Below are 20,637 nucleotides of genomic sequence, written 5' to 3'. Positions count from 1 at the left end.
TTTTATTTTACAAAGAATCGCCTAAAATCCAATGCGTAACGAATCATACAGCGTTACAGGACACTCGCATACACTCCCAACGACAATGAACACAATACTGAATTATTTGCATGACGACTTTTTATTAATACCTACCCTCCACTGCTTTACAGACAGCTGCGACTTGAAATATATTCTAAGAAAAAAATATTTATTTTTAAACATTAAAATATAAAGTCTTATAAAAATATTTTTTTTATAGTTTAATTTTCATCAAGGATGTGTGTATTTTATATATATCCAAGGAAATTAATAAGTGAATTAAAGTTTATATTTATGAAAATCATTAAATTTAATATGACATAATCGTCGCCTTCGCAAACATAAAGCTAATTTCGTCAAGCAGCCGGCAATATTTTACAGTTGTGAACAGTGAAACATTACTAATGTTATGTACATTAATTTACTCGGTTTCATATCAGGACCGTCACTTATAACATATACGTGACTTCCCAGTGATTTACTATTATTACCAGTAAATAAAAAGTGGTAGGGGAGCAAAGAGGTGGAGCGAAATGCTATTGTAATGGCCTACGAGTAGGGTCCGAAAATAATAGTGCAGCTAGCGACTTTGTAATTGATTCGCTCATATCATAGATACGTAGTTGTGTGAAACGTAATACGATACTTAGTTAGTCAGATCCAATTGCTTCAATTTTAACACAATTTTTTGTTGCCAAGCAATAAAAATAACTAGAAATGTCGTGTTTCAATTTTAGTGGCTTTGGCATCTTATAATTGAGCCGTGGATAAGTGAATAATATTGTGTTGTGAAAGATAATAAAAAACGGATCGCAATTAAACTCAAAGAATGGATTACACAACAGGAACAGCGTCTCCCATGAACAATATGAGACCAATCTTCGGAGCATACGCTTTTCAAGGTGAGTCACAAATTTATAGGCATTAGACACGAAAAATATGAGAAAAGGTTCGATATGCTTAATTACAATGTTCCCAGGTATCAATAAAACAAGCAATAATACATCAGTATCAAAGACCCGAAATCAATATCGGCTATAGCTTAAACAATAAAAAATTGGGCACAGCGCATTACAATTACATTCCTTGAGCGGTTCCGTAAAAATGGTTTAGGTTGGCAACGGAAATGTCAAAATAACCATCATTTCGTATCAGTAATTTATTCTTATATTTAAATGAGACTAGATATTATTAATATAATATTACAATAAGTACAAACATTTCATAATAAATGCTAATTATATTATGAAATACATATTTAAATTAATATAGCATTCACAACACTCTAATGTAACGAAACTCATATTCCTATTATTGCCGCGGACCTCTAAAAAACGAAGATACCTTTCAAAAAGCCGCTTATTAACCTCTCATCGAATCCGACCGTAAAATGTAAACTCGATAAAGCCACCAATTAAAACTAAATATGAGAATTTCGATAATCAAAGCTGAAGCCGCTACATCTGACACCGAACACAATTCCTCAAAAAAAAACTGAATCGCGTTTTTTCTAACAACGCAAGGTCACAAACGCAGCATAATTTTCGCCTTCCGACTACAACGATTACGTGGTAACAATACCCCCGTATCCCGTACCAAACTGATCAACACTGTATTTTAAGCCGTAAATTGCGGAGTCAACAAAAAAGTCAACTTTGGATACGACAAAATGAATTTTGGTATAAGACGGGGTAGGTGGTGATAATAACAATGCTTTATGAAAAGGTTTAGCCAACTAATTTGTTTTTTCTCAGCTACTGTCGATCTCGGTAGCAATGCAACCTTTTTTTGTTGGCAGAGATCAATCAGTCAAAATAACAGTGTGATACCGCCTTTGATGCGGTCCGCTCGGGCTGGTTTAATCTCGCCTGATACATGATTAGATGACCGATGATGCAGCAAGTAACTGATCCAAAATTGGACTATACAACCTGCCACTAGATTAAATTTATACTTCATAGTTTTTTCTGACTTAATGATTTTCTTAAACACAAAAACTTAAATTATTTTATATTTATGGCAGCAAATAATGTAAATATTGGTAATTGTTTCATCATCTTTATGATACTATCACTTAGTACGATGGAACAATTCAACTTCAACACCTGTAAGCCTATATAAATATCTTGTTTCAAAAGTTCGGTAGCCGGCCATCACAACAACTTAGACTTTTTCAACTCAACAGAATAAATGAAGGCGGATGAAACAAATGATGTCAATGACATTGTAATGACTGTCCATCATTTCAAGGCGTCAAAAGTGTCTCACCGGGAACAGGGTTGGCATGAATGCAAAAATGCCTATTAAATAGACCAATTAAAACAAATAAATTATCAAAATAAAATTTATTCGAATTTTCATTTAGTTTAAATGCTTGCAAATAATTTCATTGCTTTATATATAATTACAAAATTAAGTTAAGTTTTTTTTTTTTTATAAAAAACATTATTATTATAAATTCCTTTCAGTATTTTAAAAATTGTTACCATTATTTATTTGGGTCTGATTAAATAACACCAAAATATATGTATATATATATATATATATATATATACTGACACCCCTAAAACGTGCAGTTCGGTAGACTGTTAACGTCCAAGTTTTTGCGGCATCTGATAAATTTCGCACTGATGTATGATGAACACAAAGAGAAACCTCCCTTCTTATTATAAGAAGCGACAAACTCATCATCGACGCTCTTACCAAAATCTTATTAGGTATATTTTTCCTCTTCATTGACTGATTATGATCGATTTTATACACCTACCTTCAAAAGTATTTTGTTTAATTTAAAAAAAATACATTGATCATTAAACTTATATGAGATAATATAGGAAAAATTGTCTCTAACATACATGTAAATATAAGTGAAACCTTACGAAACATCAAATTCAATTCAATCAAACATTCAATTAATAATTAAAATAATTTGGTTCTGAAATAATCTTGATCATGCATATCAAAAGCTAAAAGCTATCTTACCCTATTCTCAGTAAACTGTACAATTGTAATAAATTGCAAGAAATATATATGTGATTAATTACTGAGAGATTTATTTATTAATATACCCTCCTAAACCTCTTCATAGAATTCATTAATTTGTAATTTTTTGTCATATTTTATATAAATAAATATGTAATATGAATTCATGAAAAGTTGTTAAAAAATTACTATCAAAGTAGACTAACTCCGTACAATTCATCCTAATACCGTTCATATGTATCGATAAAAACAACAACTATAGGCCCAGAAAATACAAAAACATCAATCTTAATCAAATCCTTCAAAAACTTTTATTTCTATAATAAAAGCAGCTATCAAGTACGCCTAGTAAAACGCGCGGAATTTTTCCCATCAAGTTTTATCTTTCTGCTTTTCTAATTTTATGGAGTTTGCCGGTCGCTCACTTGATAATAGAAGTTGACATATATGTGTTGAAGAACGCGGGTAGTCGGTGAAAAAGTGTAAAATACCTATCGTGCCACCGGGAGTAGCGCTTGATTGAGTTATAAGCTATAATGGCAATTCCATCTTGTTTTTGCACTGTTTTTCACTTGAATGCCATATGGTGAGGCTCTACTCATATTTAATATACATTAGGCTTCGATCTTTGATTTCAGCGTTCTTACTGCTGCTAGGGGAATGCGTGACTTGTTTATTTTGATTTGTCACCTTTGATATATGAATCCCTTTTTGTTATTATCTGTAATATGTTATTATGGACGACTGAGGAACTTGATTACATTGCGCTGGAGTCTTCGTTTCTATCTAAAGTTTATAAGCGAGGAAATGTGTAGTATGCGAATGAATGTAATGAGTTAATTTTAGTTATGATTATGAATGAAGGCTGGCGTAGAGTAGAGGGATTAATTTGAGAGAAAAAGTAGTATGCGATGAATCACAATAATATATATATGTCAAATGTAACAACAAAACCGACCTTTAGACCTTTATTGACATAAATATTAGGCAATAAATAAGAAGTATATCAAAAAAATATTTTTATCTTGTCATAATAATATTTATTGATTTAATAAACGAAATGAATATTTAGTTTTATTAAAACCCGCATAAAAGTTCACATGAATACAACCACGAGTTAATTAATTTTGGAAACATGTTTTCTGAGACGAGACGGCTAGTCGCCAGATTATAACAGGATTTAAAAACGAATCTTAATGTATGTGAATAAGATCAATTTTCGTTTGAATTAATAATATTTTATAATATCTGTAATCCTTTCTTCTAGAACATCGATATAGCAAATTTTTATGAAGTTTTATACAATGCAAGTCATTATTATAACATAACTTGTGATTGCTTTTAAAAAAAGATTAAAATAACTGAAATATATCACCAGAACAGAACTCAATGAAGTCTTTGCAAATGCATAAGACTTTTTACGTTTATTTGTAGATGAGACGTTTTGAATTACAATGTATGGATTTTGCTTGTTATTCTACTTTATATGATAAATCTCCGATATGTAATTACAAAGCCGAGTAGCCGCGTTGTAAAGGGCTTCGGGTGAAGCTTAATTAAGGGAATGAATGACGAGCTAATGCAAGTCAGCACCTTGAGAATTAGTCCACACATACTAAATGACCTCTTCTTAATTAAGGCAATTTATATATAAAGTAATATTTATATGCATGTATTTAACATACAAATAGACCATATTTTTAATTTATTTTTTACAGTTTTTATATACGTCACTGAATGTAATCTACTTTACTTACTTTCCACGTGTCAAATAATTGACAATTTTAATTAATTTTAAAAATATTAATACCACGATAAAAAAAAAATGAATTGTGTAGAATTAAAAACACTCGTTTGTTGCATTCCAACGTCTTTCATAATATGTTCCACGCCCTTACACGAATCTGTGAAGACAATTCCTTTAAAAGTAATTATGATTTGAAGAAGTACACTTTGATGTAACTTAATATAGTTACTAAACCGCGTATATTGGGTAAATTTTTATGAAATGGTGAATCAAATTATGCTTATATTTAGTTGGTTGTATTACTTGTATACTATATCATGATTCAAAACTTAATTTTTCAAGTATGTGATGATAAAATAACACAGAATAATTGTTTGATAAGTCACCTATATACGCTTTGGACCACCGACTGGTTTGATTCACTCGAGAGGTGATTCTTTCATTAAGATTAGCTGCATCTTTTATGCACCGACGGAAATAGGCTCTACTTTATAGATATATATATATATATATTGTTGCTCATGCTAATGTAGTATTTTTACTTTATTTGATAATAATAAAACATTGTCTTATTGAAAAAATACTAATACCCGTAATGGAAAACTGCGATATATGCACTGTAATAAAGATTTTGTTTCTGATATGATAAAAAAAACTTCTATGATAGATGTTCTTCAATATAATAATACTGACTATTTAATAGATTTGAATACAATATTTTTCTTCATTTCCCACTATCTTTTGAAGGTCTTAAACAAATGGCAGCCACGGATACGTAAATAGGTAATATTTGAAGCAATAAAAGCGTTATCGGCGAAGTTATCGCCGCGCGACGGAGCGCATTTTACACGCTTCTAATGAACGCCTTATGAAACAGGCAATTTATCACATGTGGCCTTATCACAGAACTGATAAATTTTATATGAAGAAACTTATTTAAACAATAGCTGTTTTATGCGCTTTAAAAATCACAGTTTACAGGATAACCGTACAATGGAAAATAAATTGAGCTGGTATGAGTTTTCTAAATTCCTCAACCTTTGAAACATTCTGTTGGTTTCACTAAAGCGGTACGTGCTTCGTTATTTTGTAACATCGCTCATTAGGAATTCGAACAAGTGTTTCAAAAGTCTCGTCTTTGTCGGCGCCTTATATCTTCAGTATGACCATGAATAAATCAATGAAAACAAATAGTATTCGGCTACCAGTGTTCCTAAAAGCCTTTTTTAAAATGATGTATAATCTACTATTGTTTCAGCTCCCGTTTTGTTAAGAAATTTTTACGTATGTTAATTTATTCAGAGAGATATAATAGGTTGAGCATATTTTCCTGACAAGATTTGAATGCTCTACATGTACATATATAGATGCGAGGCGTAATTTGGTAGACACCGAAACTAATTTATTTAACAAAGGATCGGCCGACCGATAGAACACTTTTTATACGTATACAAACATAATACGCCTGTAGCTACGAGTAATTACAGATGTTCTTGATTTGCCATCACACAAAACCTCTGTCAGTCATGAGGAAATTGTTTTAGGTCGCCTTCATTTGTACATCGTGTGACGTACGTCAGTCAACGTATAAAACATGAATATATAGACAGAATAAAAATGACACCCTACTTTTAGTACGTACTAAAGTAAAGTTACACCTTAAAAGGCTTATATTTATCAAGAATAAATTAAAATTAAAATCGTAAATCGTGATGAAACACTTATACTACATGAAGGATGAAGTATGAAATAGCTAGTACTATTTATTAATTAAAATACAAATATGTAATAGAATATAAAGCATTATAACTATTGAATTCGACTTGTCATTACTGGCGCTATGTGGGTTTAAAGAATTAGGTTAAGATTCAAAATTTATATTTCGGTATCTAGAACTAGGTTCTTTGTGACTATAATTTTTTAATTCTTTGATAAAGGTGCATATTTAAAAGCAACATTTAGTTATGAAAAGCTTCCATAAACATTAATCTTTGCTTAGGTTGAACTAACTATTTTGTAATCAAAAATGAAATAATAATATTTAAATAAATTATACAATGTGGAAATAAAAAAATATGTAAAAATATTGAATAGTTCACAGAAAATTAATGAAATTAATAATAAAATCGTGTAAGCATGTTATAAAATTTGTTATTGTAAAATCTCTCTACAATTTTCGTTCAAAATATTGGGTTACATTTACCTATTACCCAATAAAAGTCTCATTTCTTAAAATTCTTTAAAAAGTTAATATTAATTCAAAATCCTAGTCTAGCCTAGTCTAACTTTCGAGCTGTAAGAATTACAATCAATATTCAGCAAGTCATGTTTGTGATTGTCTCCATCGGTGGGAAAGGTTTTCGCTTTACAGTAAAAAATGAGGAAATGAGAAATGTATATAGCGGTAACGAACCTGGTCCGCTTCAGTGCTTATTGGCCTTTCCGGTGTACCATCGGCCCTCTTGTCATCCGCTTACACAAATCGGATCAAATTCGACTTTGTTGTCATACTAAATCTAGGAAGGAATGTTAAATCATAAATTCACTAACAATTCACAGATAATAATTTATAAGTCACTTAATTTTTCTATTAGTCCAGAAATGTATATTCACAAATAATAAGAATTCAGAACAGCTATGCTTCAAAAAGGAAATTAATAAATTAGTCAGGATACAGAATGCGAAGAAAAAACCTTTATAAAAAGTGAGTCATTCCTCATGACTCCACCACGTCCGAGGATTGGACCACCAGATGATAAAAAATTCGGCGCTAAAAGAATAACACCGTGAGTCTATTACTTGTACAGCATGTCATCGACGGTTCATTAAAATACGATGACTTAACAAAAACATGATAGTGGACTTCATTGATAGCCACTGACGTAGGTTCCACTGCATAAAAACAGCATCCATTCAATTTGGGCAACTAATACAGCTCTTATTGCTATGTAATAAAGTTTACATTTTTTACATATCAATTCTTCGTTTTTGGATGAAAGATATCTTACAATAGCATTTTATTCCGTGGAATCCATTGATAACTTCGAAGCTACCAGTGTTACAGGAGGCTGGTCTCACGAGCGTTGAGAAAGTCAATTACTTCCGAATATAATCTAAAATTCCAGATGAAAATGAAAGTAACTTAAAAGATATTCTACAGTCCATTCACAAATAAATTAATATATTTTTATAAAAAAATATGGCAGATATTTTAAAAATAAATCATAGTCGATGACAATGAAAGACAAAATATGTAGACAACAAGTACATAAATATAACACTTTTTACATTTAGGTACGTAGTTTTTTTGCAGTATACTAAATAGTACATAAGCTAAAACTTCTCAAGCTTCTGTGCAATAAACCTTGGATTTGGTCTAAGCAATGCGAGTATAACCTCAATGTATGTTGTCCGTTCAGGAAATTAAGCACGGAATCTTAACCTACACGTCTTCTGAAATATTAAAAAAAATATTATAACCGTCAGAAATCACAGAATGTTCCTTTGATTTCTTCTTTTATTTTTAAACCATTTAATAGTATATTTTATAAATCATCTTTATAATTTAAATCTGAGTAAAAAGAAAAAACAAAGTTTTATTTGACTTCAATTGAATCCTCTCTTCTACGCTCGTAATAAGTTAATGGTATAGGATCCTAGATACTATAAAGCCTTTTACGCAACGGTAAACATTTCGTCTTTTACTTTTTACCTTATTTTTGTGCAAATATAGAACAAGTCGGTAATTCTCCAACCGCCCGTAACTAAATCATAAAATATGATTATTATGAAAAAATCAGTGAAGTGTAAAATTATGTGAAAATTAAACCTAGACTAACGATCAAAAACTGTAAACTAAAGGCTCTACCCACACTGTTGTATTTCTGGATATAAATATATTGAAAGAATACAAGGTTCATGAAATTATCCCCTTACAAAAAATAAATTACTCTTAAATGTTTGTATTATATCTGAGATTATTACAATTTTTTGCTTCTTAAACAGCGATCTCGTTCCGTTTATTTATATTTTTTATGAAAATAGATATTGAAAATTTTAATATATTACAAATCATGTATTACATTTCAAAAATGTTACGGTCTCGAAAACAATGCACTACGAGTATGTTCCTAGCTTAAATTTGCAGAATTTAAAAAGAAAGCTAGATTATTTGCCTACTAAAAGCGTGGGAAAACTTTTTCTTCACGATGGACAGACAGGTAAGTGTAGCAACAAATAAAAACCGTAAACCTTAAATATACAGTTACAAATTAGTGTGCCGTAGAAATTAACAATTTAATGCAAAATTTGTTCAGTGTCGATCGAAATCTGTGAGGTCGATCTGGTTTCGGGAAAATCGATAGTATTAGTTTTCTTGATTCAATTGATATAGTTCTTCTTTATTAAGTACTTATTTGTAAAGATTTTATATATCATCAAAACTCTCTTTTTAAACTATTAAAATTTAGAAAATGTTTTACTTAATTTCAATGCCATGTTGTTATTTACATAAAATATTTAAAAAAAATATCCATGAAAACACTATGATTCCATATCATAAATCCTTAAAAATATACAAAACTTAAATTACCATATCGGAAATATCGTACCAATTTTCGTGAACATGAGAAAAGCTAGTTTGTAATACGAATACAAACCTATTACTAACAAATGCTTTGAATGGTATTAATTATTATGGGCACGCAATAACCAACAATCTAATATATTTGTTAATGACACATATTGGAATAGTTCTTTGTATATTTTTTTCAAGATTTTAATAATATTCGGCTAAAGAATTATATGGAATATCAAATTATAGTTTAATTACTAACACGATACCCAAGAAATCCCGGGTTAAAATTCTGTTCGTGTCTATGAATTATTTGGATTCCGAAACAAATATTGATTCTATTCTAGAAAACGTTTTTTACGAAGCTATATTTCCGATTCAGATATTGGGAGCACTGTTTGCGGAACCTTGTTTCCTGTGAAACCAAATTGAAATCGAATTGACATTATATTTTGTCATCTGATCTCTTCTTGGTATTTCGGAAAATTAAAAATATATAAATAAATACTGGACTATTTGTTAACCCATATATAAACAAACAAACGATTTTTTTTTTCCCGAAATATGGAGGATTAATATCAGAAAGGTACTTTCTAAAGATAGGAACTTGTTATATGTAGTGTCGTTCTTTCCCAAAATTTAAAACAGAAACATATTATTGTCGTTAATAATTTTTTTGAGAAATTCTAATAAATTTAAAGCTTTTATTTCTAGTAGCACCAAAACATCTTCGTTCTGTTATACATTTGATCTCATAAGAATCTATTAAAATGAAACCAACTTAAGTAGAAAAGATTTTAAACTGAATTCTGATGCTAAAAAATCTGTATTTCAAATGGACCATTAATATTGTTGAAATGAGCTGTATGTAATTGAATTATTAAAAATGTTAATAGTGCAATTAAACTTTTTCATTTTTCAGTTTTGTTAATTTAATTCATTCTTTAATTAGTGTTCACGTTGTTTTAATTTTTAACTTATTACAAGAATAATTTACTATTTCGTCTGCTCTGTTTCTAGCTGTATAATATGACATATCATGATTTTTTATTTCCTTTTATATTTATAATTATTACAAAATTGCCTAAATTAAAAAAAAAAAATGTTGCCTTTTCTTAATTACGTATTTGACAAGAAGATCCCTAGCGTTTTCTAGAAGATTGCCAGATCCTATTTACGATTTTCATACATCACAAATATAGAGTACAATTAATTTCTATATTGAAAAACGAATAATATGCACCTGATATAATATATTTATTTCTTTTTGTCCTCATTACTTTAATAACGACTGAAAAAATAAGACATTATAATTGAATTTGAATTTTCCCTTTATACAATGAATATTAAGGTATAGTTCTCATAATACCTTATTTTTTTTTAATAAAATATATATGAATCCCAAAAAAGTAAGAACTAAGTGAAATGAACGTTCAAATGAATGAAAAAAAATAAATAATTAAAAACTAGATCAAGAATCCGAGAAAATATATTTCCATTGATTTGGAGAATATATTTAATTTTATTATATTTTTTTAAAAAACAACATTTTTTTTTTCAAAAAAAAAAATACAATAAAATTAAATTGAGTAACACCTTCTCATACAAAATAATAAGCTATCAAATAAAACAATCGATTGTCTTTTCAATAAGTACGAGGTCAATTGAATTTAATATCACATTAATTCAAGGGATCAATCCTTTAACTCTTTCTATATTTGTAATGGAGGCTTGATCCCTTCAGTGGACATATAGACTGTTTCTTTACCCTATTGTGGTTTTAAGCCGAGTTTTAATGTGTAAGAAAGAGATGTCTATACTTTTGTCGATGAAGGTAACAAGAATGGGCAGAACTAATCCCCTCCAAGCGCTTGCGCCGGTTTTGGTAGAGTACTCCGTTGACAATAACTTTCTTTAAAGAATGGTTTATTATTATATAGTTATAATATGAAAAAAAAATCTTTATTATTCTATACGTAGCTATTTTACAATATGCCTAATTCAGATTATCACTTATTTATTTTATATTTTTGAAATAATTCAATTTAATATATGTCAAAACTATCGACGCAACCGCATATTCAGCTACCTGTTACAAAGTTTGTCATGACGGTGTGCTAAATGAATAAATACTAATATTTTACGTAACTAAACTTCTTTAAACTAACAAACTTCATTTGACGAACGGCATAAAAAAATGTTCATAATCTATATATTAACATCAAGACATTATAAAGCCTTATAAGCTTAGTTTGTGGGTGTATTTCATGTGCACTCACTCACACATAACCATTCAGCTCTAAGTAAAGGCTCCTCCGTAGAACGACGCACACCAGCACGCTACACTCTGTACGGACACAGAACTCTCAGTTCTATACTACCTCCTCAACTGCACTCACGCGCAGAAAAAAAGATAACGCGATATAGATCTTTTTTTTTTCCAATAAAAGTCACCGCTGCCAAGGAAATTCCAACCAGAGTCGAATAAAACTGACCTCTACAAACGAACGCGTCCATCATATTCAAATTAAATATTATAAAACACGTAGTTTTAATTATGTAGATACAAATGGGTGATCATCAATTTGAATTATGTGCTTGCTGAGTTTAATTTAATGTAAACAGATATTTATTATAGTTACGTGACATTTATAGTGTTTATGTTTTAACTGTTCGTTGGGAGATGTTCTGCCGTGTTCGATAAGTTAACGTGCTTGTTTTTCAAAAAGTATATCTCTCATACCATTATGGAACGCCACCAAAATGGTATGGATGTGTGGGTAGGTAAGGGTATATAAGTAATTTTGTTACTTTTGTACTAATTCATTAAGTGTAAATATAAAATCTTATATCCAATGTGAACTTTATGCACATTCAATATCTTTTTACATGAAATTCAAAAACATATAATATGTATATACGTTAATACATACACTAATTTTCAATGCAAAGCTAGGTTTCATTACAATCAACCCACATTAAGCTAACTTAATTATACAAACAACATTAAGTTTTTAGGACTCTTAGGAATTTATTTGCAGATTTATATTTAAAATATTAGAGGTTAGAAGAACGTTAATAAATTCTAATTTTGTCTTAGATTTGTCTTAGATTTGTCTTAGATTCTTTTAACTGCACTAAATTTACGTAAAGCATTTAAAATCAAAGCATACTTGAGAAATCTGAATTGACTACAATTTAAATTGAATTCCAAAAAGATTATAAATTAAATGATTCCAATGTCACATTTTGATTACAAATTCTAATAAAATCTGTGGTCTTTATTGTATTGTATGTATATACATTATTCACATCCGACGGTCGAAACTAGATTTTTTTATATAATCTATATAATAACTATCTTGTGAATAGATTCATAGTCATTAAAATTAAACAATAAGTATTCAAAAAATTTGAAAACAGTGTCTTATTAGAAAAACCGATCATTTTAGGAGCGTAGTTAGATAGAACTCTTTAATTAATACGAATTATATAAATGTATTGATTTTAATACATTTACACCTTGCCATCCACTATAAAAATTATAATTGAAACATCTTATAGATTATAAAATACTAAAGATACTCATAAGATTTGTAAATAGAGAAATAAAAAATCAACACATCAATATGAAAGCAATTACAAATCTAATCGAAACCTATACCATTCTTTATATATAATATAGATATATATCAAAAACGTATTTAAAATATTACTGATAAACATTAGACTGAACTATATTTTCTTTCACACCCTAAATTTTTCAGGTCAGGGCAGGGTTAACCAATTGGGTGGTTTGTTCATCAATGGACGACCTCTGCCGAACCACATCCGCCTGAAGATCGTTGAGATGGCAGCGGCGGGAGTACGGCCTTGCGTCATCTCAAGACAGTTGAGGGTCTCTCACGGCTGTGTCTCTAAAATACTCAATAGATACCAGGTTATATCTTGTTATTAAATATATATAACTGTATGTTATAAATAGCGAAATAAATCGAAATATTTGAATATATAATAAGGACTAAAAAGTAGACTGGGAATTCATATTCCACAGATCAAATCCTGTCGTTTCGATAAATATTTAATTGGATTAAAACAAAAATATAATGACATGATTTTTGGTCTAAAAAGGTTGTAGCTTATTTTTATACTAATACATAAATAATAGACCTCATGAGACATAAAAAATCTATTTAAAAATATAGTAAAATAAATTAATATTTTTTGTTGTTTATGTCAGATTTCTTGGTGTTAAGAAGTACTATCAAAAAAAAATTTATTATGAAAAAGTCTTAAGAAAATATTGAACTAAGAATGAACGCCTAAAAAGTTAGACTGCCTTTTATAATTATTTCACTTGATAAATAAAGAAATTAAATCATTATAAAACGAGTAAAGAACTTAAAAAAGGTATAATTTAAAATATTATTTGACATTTATTTTGTAAATAACAAAATTAGACAAATAATATATCACATATTAATCCGCAAAACAAAGTTTCATGTGAGAGAAATTAATATTATAGTGTTTTTCCCGAGCTTGAAATACTAGTTTAGTTGTATAGAGTTGGAAGCTTCAGTATTTGAAATTTCAAAACAAGCGTTAACGGCTATTTCATTTAAAATAACTGAATTTATTTTAAACAAAACTTTTTCGATTCATTGAGGAAGAGAAGAGTAAATGTAAGAAATAACGTTACATATAAATAAAACTAAGTTTTTCGGATACTATGCGTTTTATATTCATTTATAACTACATAATACAAAAATACATACATTATAAAAAAAATGCGTAATATCCGAAAACCGTAGTTTCATTTAAATGAGTACATTCGAAGATCTTAGATAATAACGTTACATTTTCTTTTTCTGAATATTACATATAAATGTGTTTTATCATTTTATTATAACAGTATCTAAAATCGTATAACGCATTAACTAGCTGTTTTAAAAGAAATAGATATTTTCTTCAACAAATTTTTGTAACTGCACTAATCCCCTTACAGCTGCATAACCTTGACGAATCAGTATTCCAATAAATGGGGGAACATAAAGTAAATCATTATTTTCAAAGAGTTTTTCAATGAAATATTTATTACCAACATTTATTGTGACAAACAATAAAAATACATAAACGAAATGAAATGTGATATTTCGTACAGCTTAAAAGATTTTCAAGCTAAATTCCAAACCATCGCAAAACGTAATGAGTAATTAAGTTTAAAGCATATTTTTAAAAAGTAATGTAATTAAAAAAACGGGTTGTGTTTAAGTTTCACTTAATTTTTTTTATAAAAAAGACATAATTCGACATAACATACCATTAACCGTCAATTTGTTTAGATATCTTATAATAAAATATTTTGTTAAACTGAATATACTCCAACGAAAATACTGTACTTGCTCCAACGAAAAAAAATTATAATATGTGTAATAGTGTAGAGTTTATTGCTTTTCTTCAAGCAAAGTTTTGAAAAATCTGACTGGTTACAGGGGTTTGAAGTCAAATAGATTAAAAGTGACTTATTAGTTGGATTAAACCCTTTAAACCATTTTTTTTAAAACACCCTATCAACCGGCAAAACAATTGCCATTGATTCCCTGTTCAGCCATGCCTGAAGGTTTGTTTTCTCTCCCGGCTACTATAATAGTTATTGTTTCATTCAGGAAGTAAGTTTTCACGCCCAGAGAATCTGTGGCCTCTAAATGTATATTACAGACACATACCCATAGGTTTGTAAATTATTCAATCACAAAGTAATGCTACTGCTGCTAATTATTTAAACAATTTTGGTTCGAAAATTTATTGGCATTTACATAAGTGACATTGACATAATGATGGAATGCCAACATATTGCCTTAAATTAACTAAATTATAGAACATAAGGTCATAGTTATTTTTTTTAATCTTATCTTCTGTTATGAACAGAAAAACACAACACTAATCAAAGAGTATTAAGAATCATAAATCTTAGAATGCATTTTATCATCTAGGAGACTGGTTCCATCAGACCCGGTGTAATTGGTGGGTCAAAACCAAGAGTTGCGACCCCTGAAGTGGAAGCTAGAATTGAAGAACTCAAAAGACAAAATCCTGGCATATTCTCGTGGGAAATCCGTGAAAAACTTATTAAGGTACTTAATCATGTAATATAAATATATAGAAATGTTAAGGGTTGTGTAAGTCATTGCAATAATTTTACATATTTGTAGGGACGTATGTCTGTTTTTTTGTAGAACATTAAGCCCATACTAAGCCGCTGGTTATGAATTCATAATACACAAAAATTAATTCATTAATTACGATAGCTAAAAGAAATCCACTGATTACTGCACAGAAAGCAGCGGATGTAATTTGAAAAGACCTTTACTTAGTTGATAAGTCCTTAGTAAATTGTATAAAATAATAAATAGAGCATTATGATAGTAATAATCATAATATACAAGGCTGGTAAAAACGGCGTAAATAATGATAACAGTATATTGAAGCCAAAAGAAACTCTTAAGCAAATACTCTTTAAAAATAAATCGGCCTGAAAATACAAATAAACATTAAAGTTTACAATTCTGTTGACCGTGAATAGTACATATAATAATAAAAAAAAACATTTAAGCAAAACATATATTATTTCCAGGAGGGGGTATCCGATCCGCCCAGTATCTCATCCATATCTCGTTTACTGCGAGGCGGCTCTAGAGATCCAGATGGGAAGAAAGATTACAGCATCGATGGCATATTAGGAGGTAAAATATTAATCCAAAAATCATAATAATTCTTGAAGTATTAACGTCGTGCATGATACAGTAAAGTTTAAAAAATATATATAATGTTAATCATACTATAAACAACAAAAACTAGCCCAAGCAACAGTGAACTATTAAAGGTTGTACAATAACGTTTATGTCGCAACATCTTACAAACCCACAACTTGTCACAGCTTTCTCACGTGTCAAAAAAAATCAATTTCCGCACACGAAATACCAAAGTCATTGTCACAGGTGATATATTGAACTTTTGGGCTGTACCGGCACTTTTGTCGGAATCTAAGCAAAGAATCTTTGCGTTTGTAAATAGTTAGGCAAAGCAATCCGACAAAGAACTCCGCTAGCTCCCGTCGCGTTTCGATAGTGCTGAAAACGACAACAATCGGCGTAATGTTTTGGTTTAGTGTCATTGTTGTATTATTCTGTACTTAATTTTTATTGTGTACATGTACCTGTTGCACACCCGACCGAAAAGCCAACAGTTTAGTCAATGTTTTACCTTCGATCATCCATTGTATGTACTAAAAATTTGTTGTATGGAAATAACTTACATTAAATTATAATTTCCAAATAATTATAGAAATTATTTTTTATAGTTTTAAATTAAAAGTAACTGTCTTTGTTGGATTTTATTAGTTCAACAAAGTACCCATGTATTTTTTATAAATCTAACCAACAAAATTGACTCGTGCTAAAATATCTATATTTATTATATTTGAATTCATATTTAGCCTTGAAAACAAATATTTTTAAAAAGGCATTGCTTATAAGAATAATTGCAATCATTACAATAAGACCGCTTTCACATTTGAACAATACAAAAAGTGATAAAATCTTTGTAATAGCCTTAGTCGTTAGTATCAACTAATGTCACGGTCGAGACAATTTAAAGTCCAAGAAGAAGATTATGTTATGTTTGGATTACCTCACATGAAGCTCATGTATTTATTTGTGGTTTTACAATAGATTTAAAATATATGAAATGTATTTTAAGTTAAGTTACACTAAGAAATGTGGGAAGGAATTCCAATAGATATAAATTTTATTGCGAGATTACATAAGATGTTCTGATTTTATTTTCTCATAAGCAATCTTATAAAATTCCATACGAGATGCCTTACAAAATGCCAGACATAGATCAACCTCAGTACAATTATCTCGACGCGGAACATCCTAACTATGCGGTCATTTATAAAGCGGCATTGTTACATGTATTCAACATTTCATGACACAATAACCCCCCAATGACAAGGACATCGCCGGAAGTTTAAGCACTCACAGTAACGAAGCATCTTGTGAAGTATAGTACTGATATGTAATAATATTAATTTTATCCATCATAAGGATTTACATAACACAATTATATCAGTACCTAAATCCTTAATATTATATACAACTGAATATTGTACTTTGATATTTCTCCATATTATAATATTTGCATCAGAAAGACGAATTTCTTTAAAAGTAATAACAAACATCGGATATTTTATTTGCATAACCAGTCAAAAGCTCAAAGAATCCCATCACGCCCATCACGAACGTGCTAATCCGGCCATCTGTTAACATCAGAACGAACCGATGAAACAAAGGCCGTCCCGACTGTTTTTAATGAGCCCAGATTATGAAGGTGTTAAACCGCCGTCGCTGCTCTTTCAACTTCCAAATTATGACTTTCGACTTTACTCGCCGACTTCACGGGGTCACATTTCGGCATTCGCCAAAGAATATCCATCTCTTTTCTATATACATTTCATGCATAGCACCTTCCCATTCTGAATGTCCTCCATAATTCATTTGTGTGCTTCGAATGTTATAAATTAAACTTTAACATCTCGTGCTAAGAATGAATTTTATTAAAGATATACTTTAACTACATATATAAGTACTAGGTCGTTTAGACCCATACTTTGAGATCACGGTCGGAACAAAAAAGCTAAATAAGATTGATTTGACTCTCATAATATCGCAATGGAATTTGAGAAATGTAATTCATTTTATTACAATACATTGAACTTTATTTAGTTTTCAGTTCTTAAATTCTTTTTCATTTAGCTGTATAATGCGCACGTATGTCATAATTAATAGATATATATATATGTATAAATGTTCTGTAGAAATCACCTTGTAATAAACAACTAAAAGTAAATTATGTTCAGAACTATGTATTCATACAATCATATTAGTATTTGCGCTAACTTACGCTAAACTACTTAAATAACTTAGAAACCGTGTTGTTCTTTTTTCATACCATAAATCGAGATCACCACCAAAATATTGAATGGTGCCAAAATGTCACCCGAACCCAAAGATGCCGACAAAAGGACCGCCACGTTGGGTGTTCTTATTCCACTGCTGAGTCCAATTTTTTCATTTCATTCAATTTGACTTCTTTCAAAAGGCTATTAATATAAGCCGCGTTTTTTAAAAACGGTTTTGAGGCCAAAGGAGCGTATTGTTAAGATTTTTAATCTGTTTCCGTAGGATACCGCTACCGATTTATAAATCAGGCCGTGATGGAGACTTGACGGATTTTAATTTACAAAATATGAAGCGGGTTTGTTAAAAAACGTCGCTAATAAATGGCAAAAAACAGACATAGACAAATCACTATAACACATTGGATGAACGCAATGATGAGGAATTCGAAATAAAGAAATTCTGAATTAACTTGTGATAACTTTATCTGTCACTTCAATACTAGAAAATATATTATTATAATAAATTTTTTGTTAATTAATCTTTAAATAAGAGACTAGTTTTTAAAGGTTTATTTATGAATTATGCTTATTTGTAACGAATCTTTTTATTCAACATATACCTATTTATCTAACTATATTTTTAGGCCGTGGATCAGACTCTTCAGATATAGAATCGGAGCCAGGCCTGACCCTTAAGAGAAAACAGCGTAGATCTCGCACCACGTTTACAGGAGAACAGCTTGACGCGCTTGAGAGAGCTTTTCATAGAACACAATATCCTGATGTATACACAAGAGAAGAACTTGCTTTGCAGACTGGCCTTACCGAGGCCAGAATACAAGTAAGACGTAAACGTAGCAAGAATACTAAAGTATCATCAAATAGAGATAACCATAATTTTTAATTTAAAAGTTTTTTGCTATTAGCCATGCAAAATACTTACAGAACTTATTTTAATAATCAATAAATATACACGAGTATAATGAGTAACAATAAATTTTAAATAGATATCATAATATTTTTTTAAGGTTTGGTTCTCCAATAGAAGAGCTCGACTACGAAAGCATACTGGTTCAAATCCGACTCCTTCACTCGCTAGTTATTCGACGATACCAATGCCGCAGATACCGTGCCCGTATCCTGCCGGAGAAATACCTTCACTATCTCAACATCACCCGCAACATCCGGATGCCTGGCATCATCAAAAGTATGCCAATTATAACCAGCTAATGGCTCAGTCTCAACATCTTAACCAAGCTTTTCAAACTGCAGCCTTCCCCAGCACCTCTGGGACTACTTTCAGCCATTTAGTGACCGGTGCTAGCGCACCAACTCACAGTCAGCTTCTTGATAGCACTCCAAGAACTGATTATCCTCGATATCCCACTGATGTCTACAACAAACCCATCAGTTATATGCCTAAAGATACGGAAGCGGAAGATAAGGGAGTGGGAGAAGAAATAATAGAGCAACGTGAAGAAGCTTACATAAAAACAGGTGGAAATGAATACAAAGAATTAGCGACCAGTGATTATCCTAAAGTTCCTACTGATTATTCTAAGCTTTCTGTTGATCCTTCCTCCACCAACTGGACTGCATCTAATAACTCCTTGAATATGAGTCTATCTGGATTATCTAGTGACTATAAATATATGAGTGACCCTTATGCTTTTCCTGCTATCGCGTCGGATACCCTAAATCAACATACCTACACCAATCCAGGAAATGCAGCCAATAAATACTGGATTTGACACAACTACCAGAAGGACGAATAATTTCAGTTTAAAACCAATTAAAGACAAATTTTATTTTCAGAATGTTAACCCAATGCAGTACCTTATAGTCTATTATAAGATTTATTTAAATGTAAATAATTGTTATTATTATTTAAATGATATATTTAATATTATAAGTATTACTAGTAGATGATTAAGTGCATCTTTATGCAATGTTAGTGAACATTACCTCTTTTTGCATTCCATTTAAAGATACCTATTTTAATACCAAATTTAATTTTGTAAGTCATTAGGAAATAAATTTAGAATACAAATTGAATTTCTTTGTTTAAGTTTAACCTCATTTTATTAAACGATATTCTCATGTTGTCTTATTATATATTTTATGAATAGAATAATTTGATTAACCATTTAGCTTTCTTGGTATAGATTGTGATGTAATACTATAAATAATAGATTGATATAATATCAGGATCTCATAACTATTTGTGTGTTTGTTGCTGAGTAAACAATCACAGAGGAACAATCTTTTCCTGTATTTTTCTGAAGCAACCATTATTACCGTCAGTAATGTTTTGATGTTTGCTAATTAACGTGACACATCTACTATAATCTA

General features: G+C 30.0%; 1 protein-coding gene across 4 annotated transcripts; it reads left to right on the top strand.

Annotated features, from left to right (window-relative positions):
• The first annotated feature begins 727 nt into the window (after positions 1-727).
• Positions 728-20,333, top strand: LOC116771552 (protein gooseberry-neuro). 4 transcript variants are annotated; one of them, XM_061523160.1, is made up of 6 exons: positions 728-923; positions 13,091-13,263; positions 15,320-15,457; positions 15,958-16,066; positions 18,930-19,126; positions 19,314-20,333. In XM_061523160.1, exons 1-6 carry the CDS (start codon positions 851-853, stop codon positions 20,034-20,036), a joined length of 1,413 nt encoding a protein of 470 aa, XP_061379144.1. In that variant the 5' UTR covers positions 728-850; the 3' UTR covers positions 20,037-20,333. The 4 variants fall into 4 exon arrangements, with proteins under 4 accessions (XP_061379144.1, XP_061379142.1, XP_032519325.1 ...); XM_061523158.1 differs by having other exon boundaries at positions 734-923; positions 15,317-15,457; positions 19,314-20,332; XM_032663434.2 differs by lacking the exon at positions 728-923 and adding an exon at positions 11,682-12,107 and having other exon boundaries at positions 15,317-15,457; positions 19,314-20,331.
• The last annotated feature ends 304 nt before the right edge of the window (positions 20,334-20,637 follow it).

The sequence above is a fragment of the Danaus plexippus genome, chromosome 17 (genome assembly GCF_018135715.1).
Source record: "Danaus plexippus chromosome 17, MEX_DaPlex, whole genome shotgun sequence".
Classification (NCBI taxonomy): domain Eukaryota; kingdom Metazoa; phylum Arthropoda; class Insecta; order Lepidoptera; family Nymphalidae; genus Danaus; species Danaus plexippus.
The sequence above is the reverse complement of the archived record's forward strand: the minus strand, read 5'-3'. Positions and strand labels throughout refer to the sequence as shown.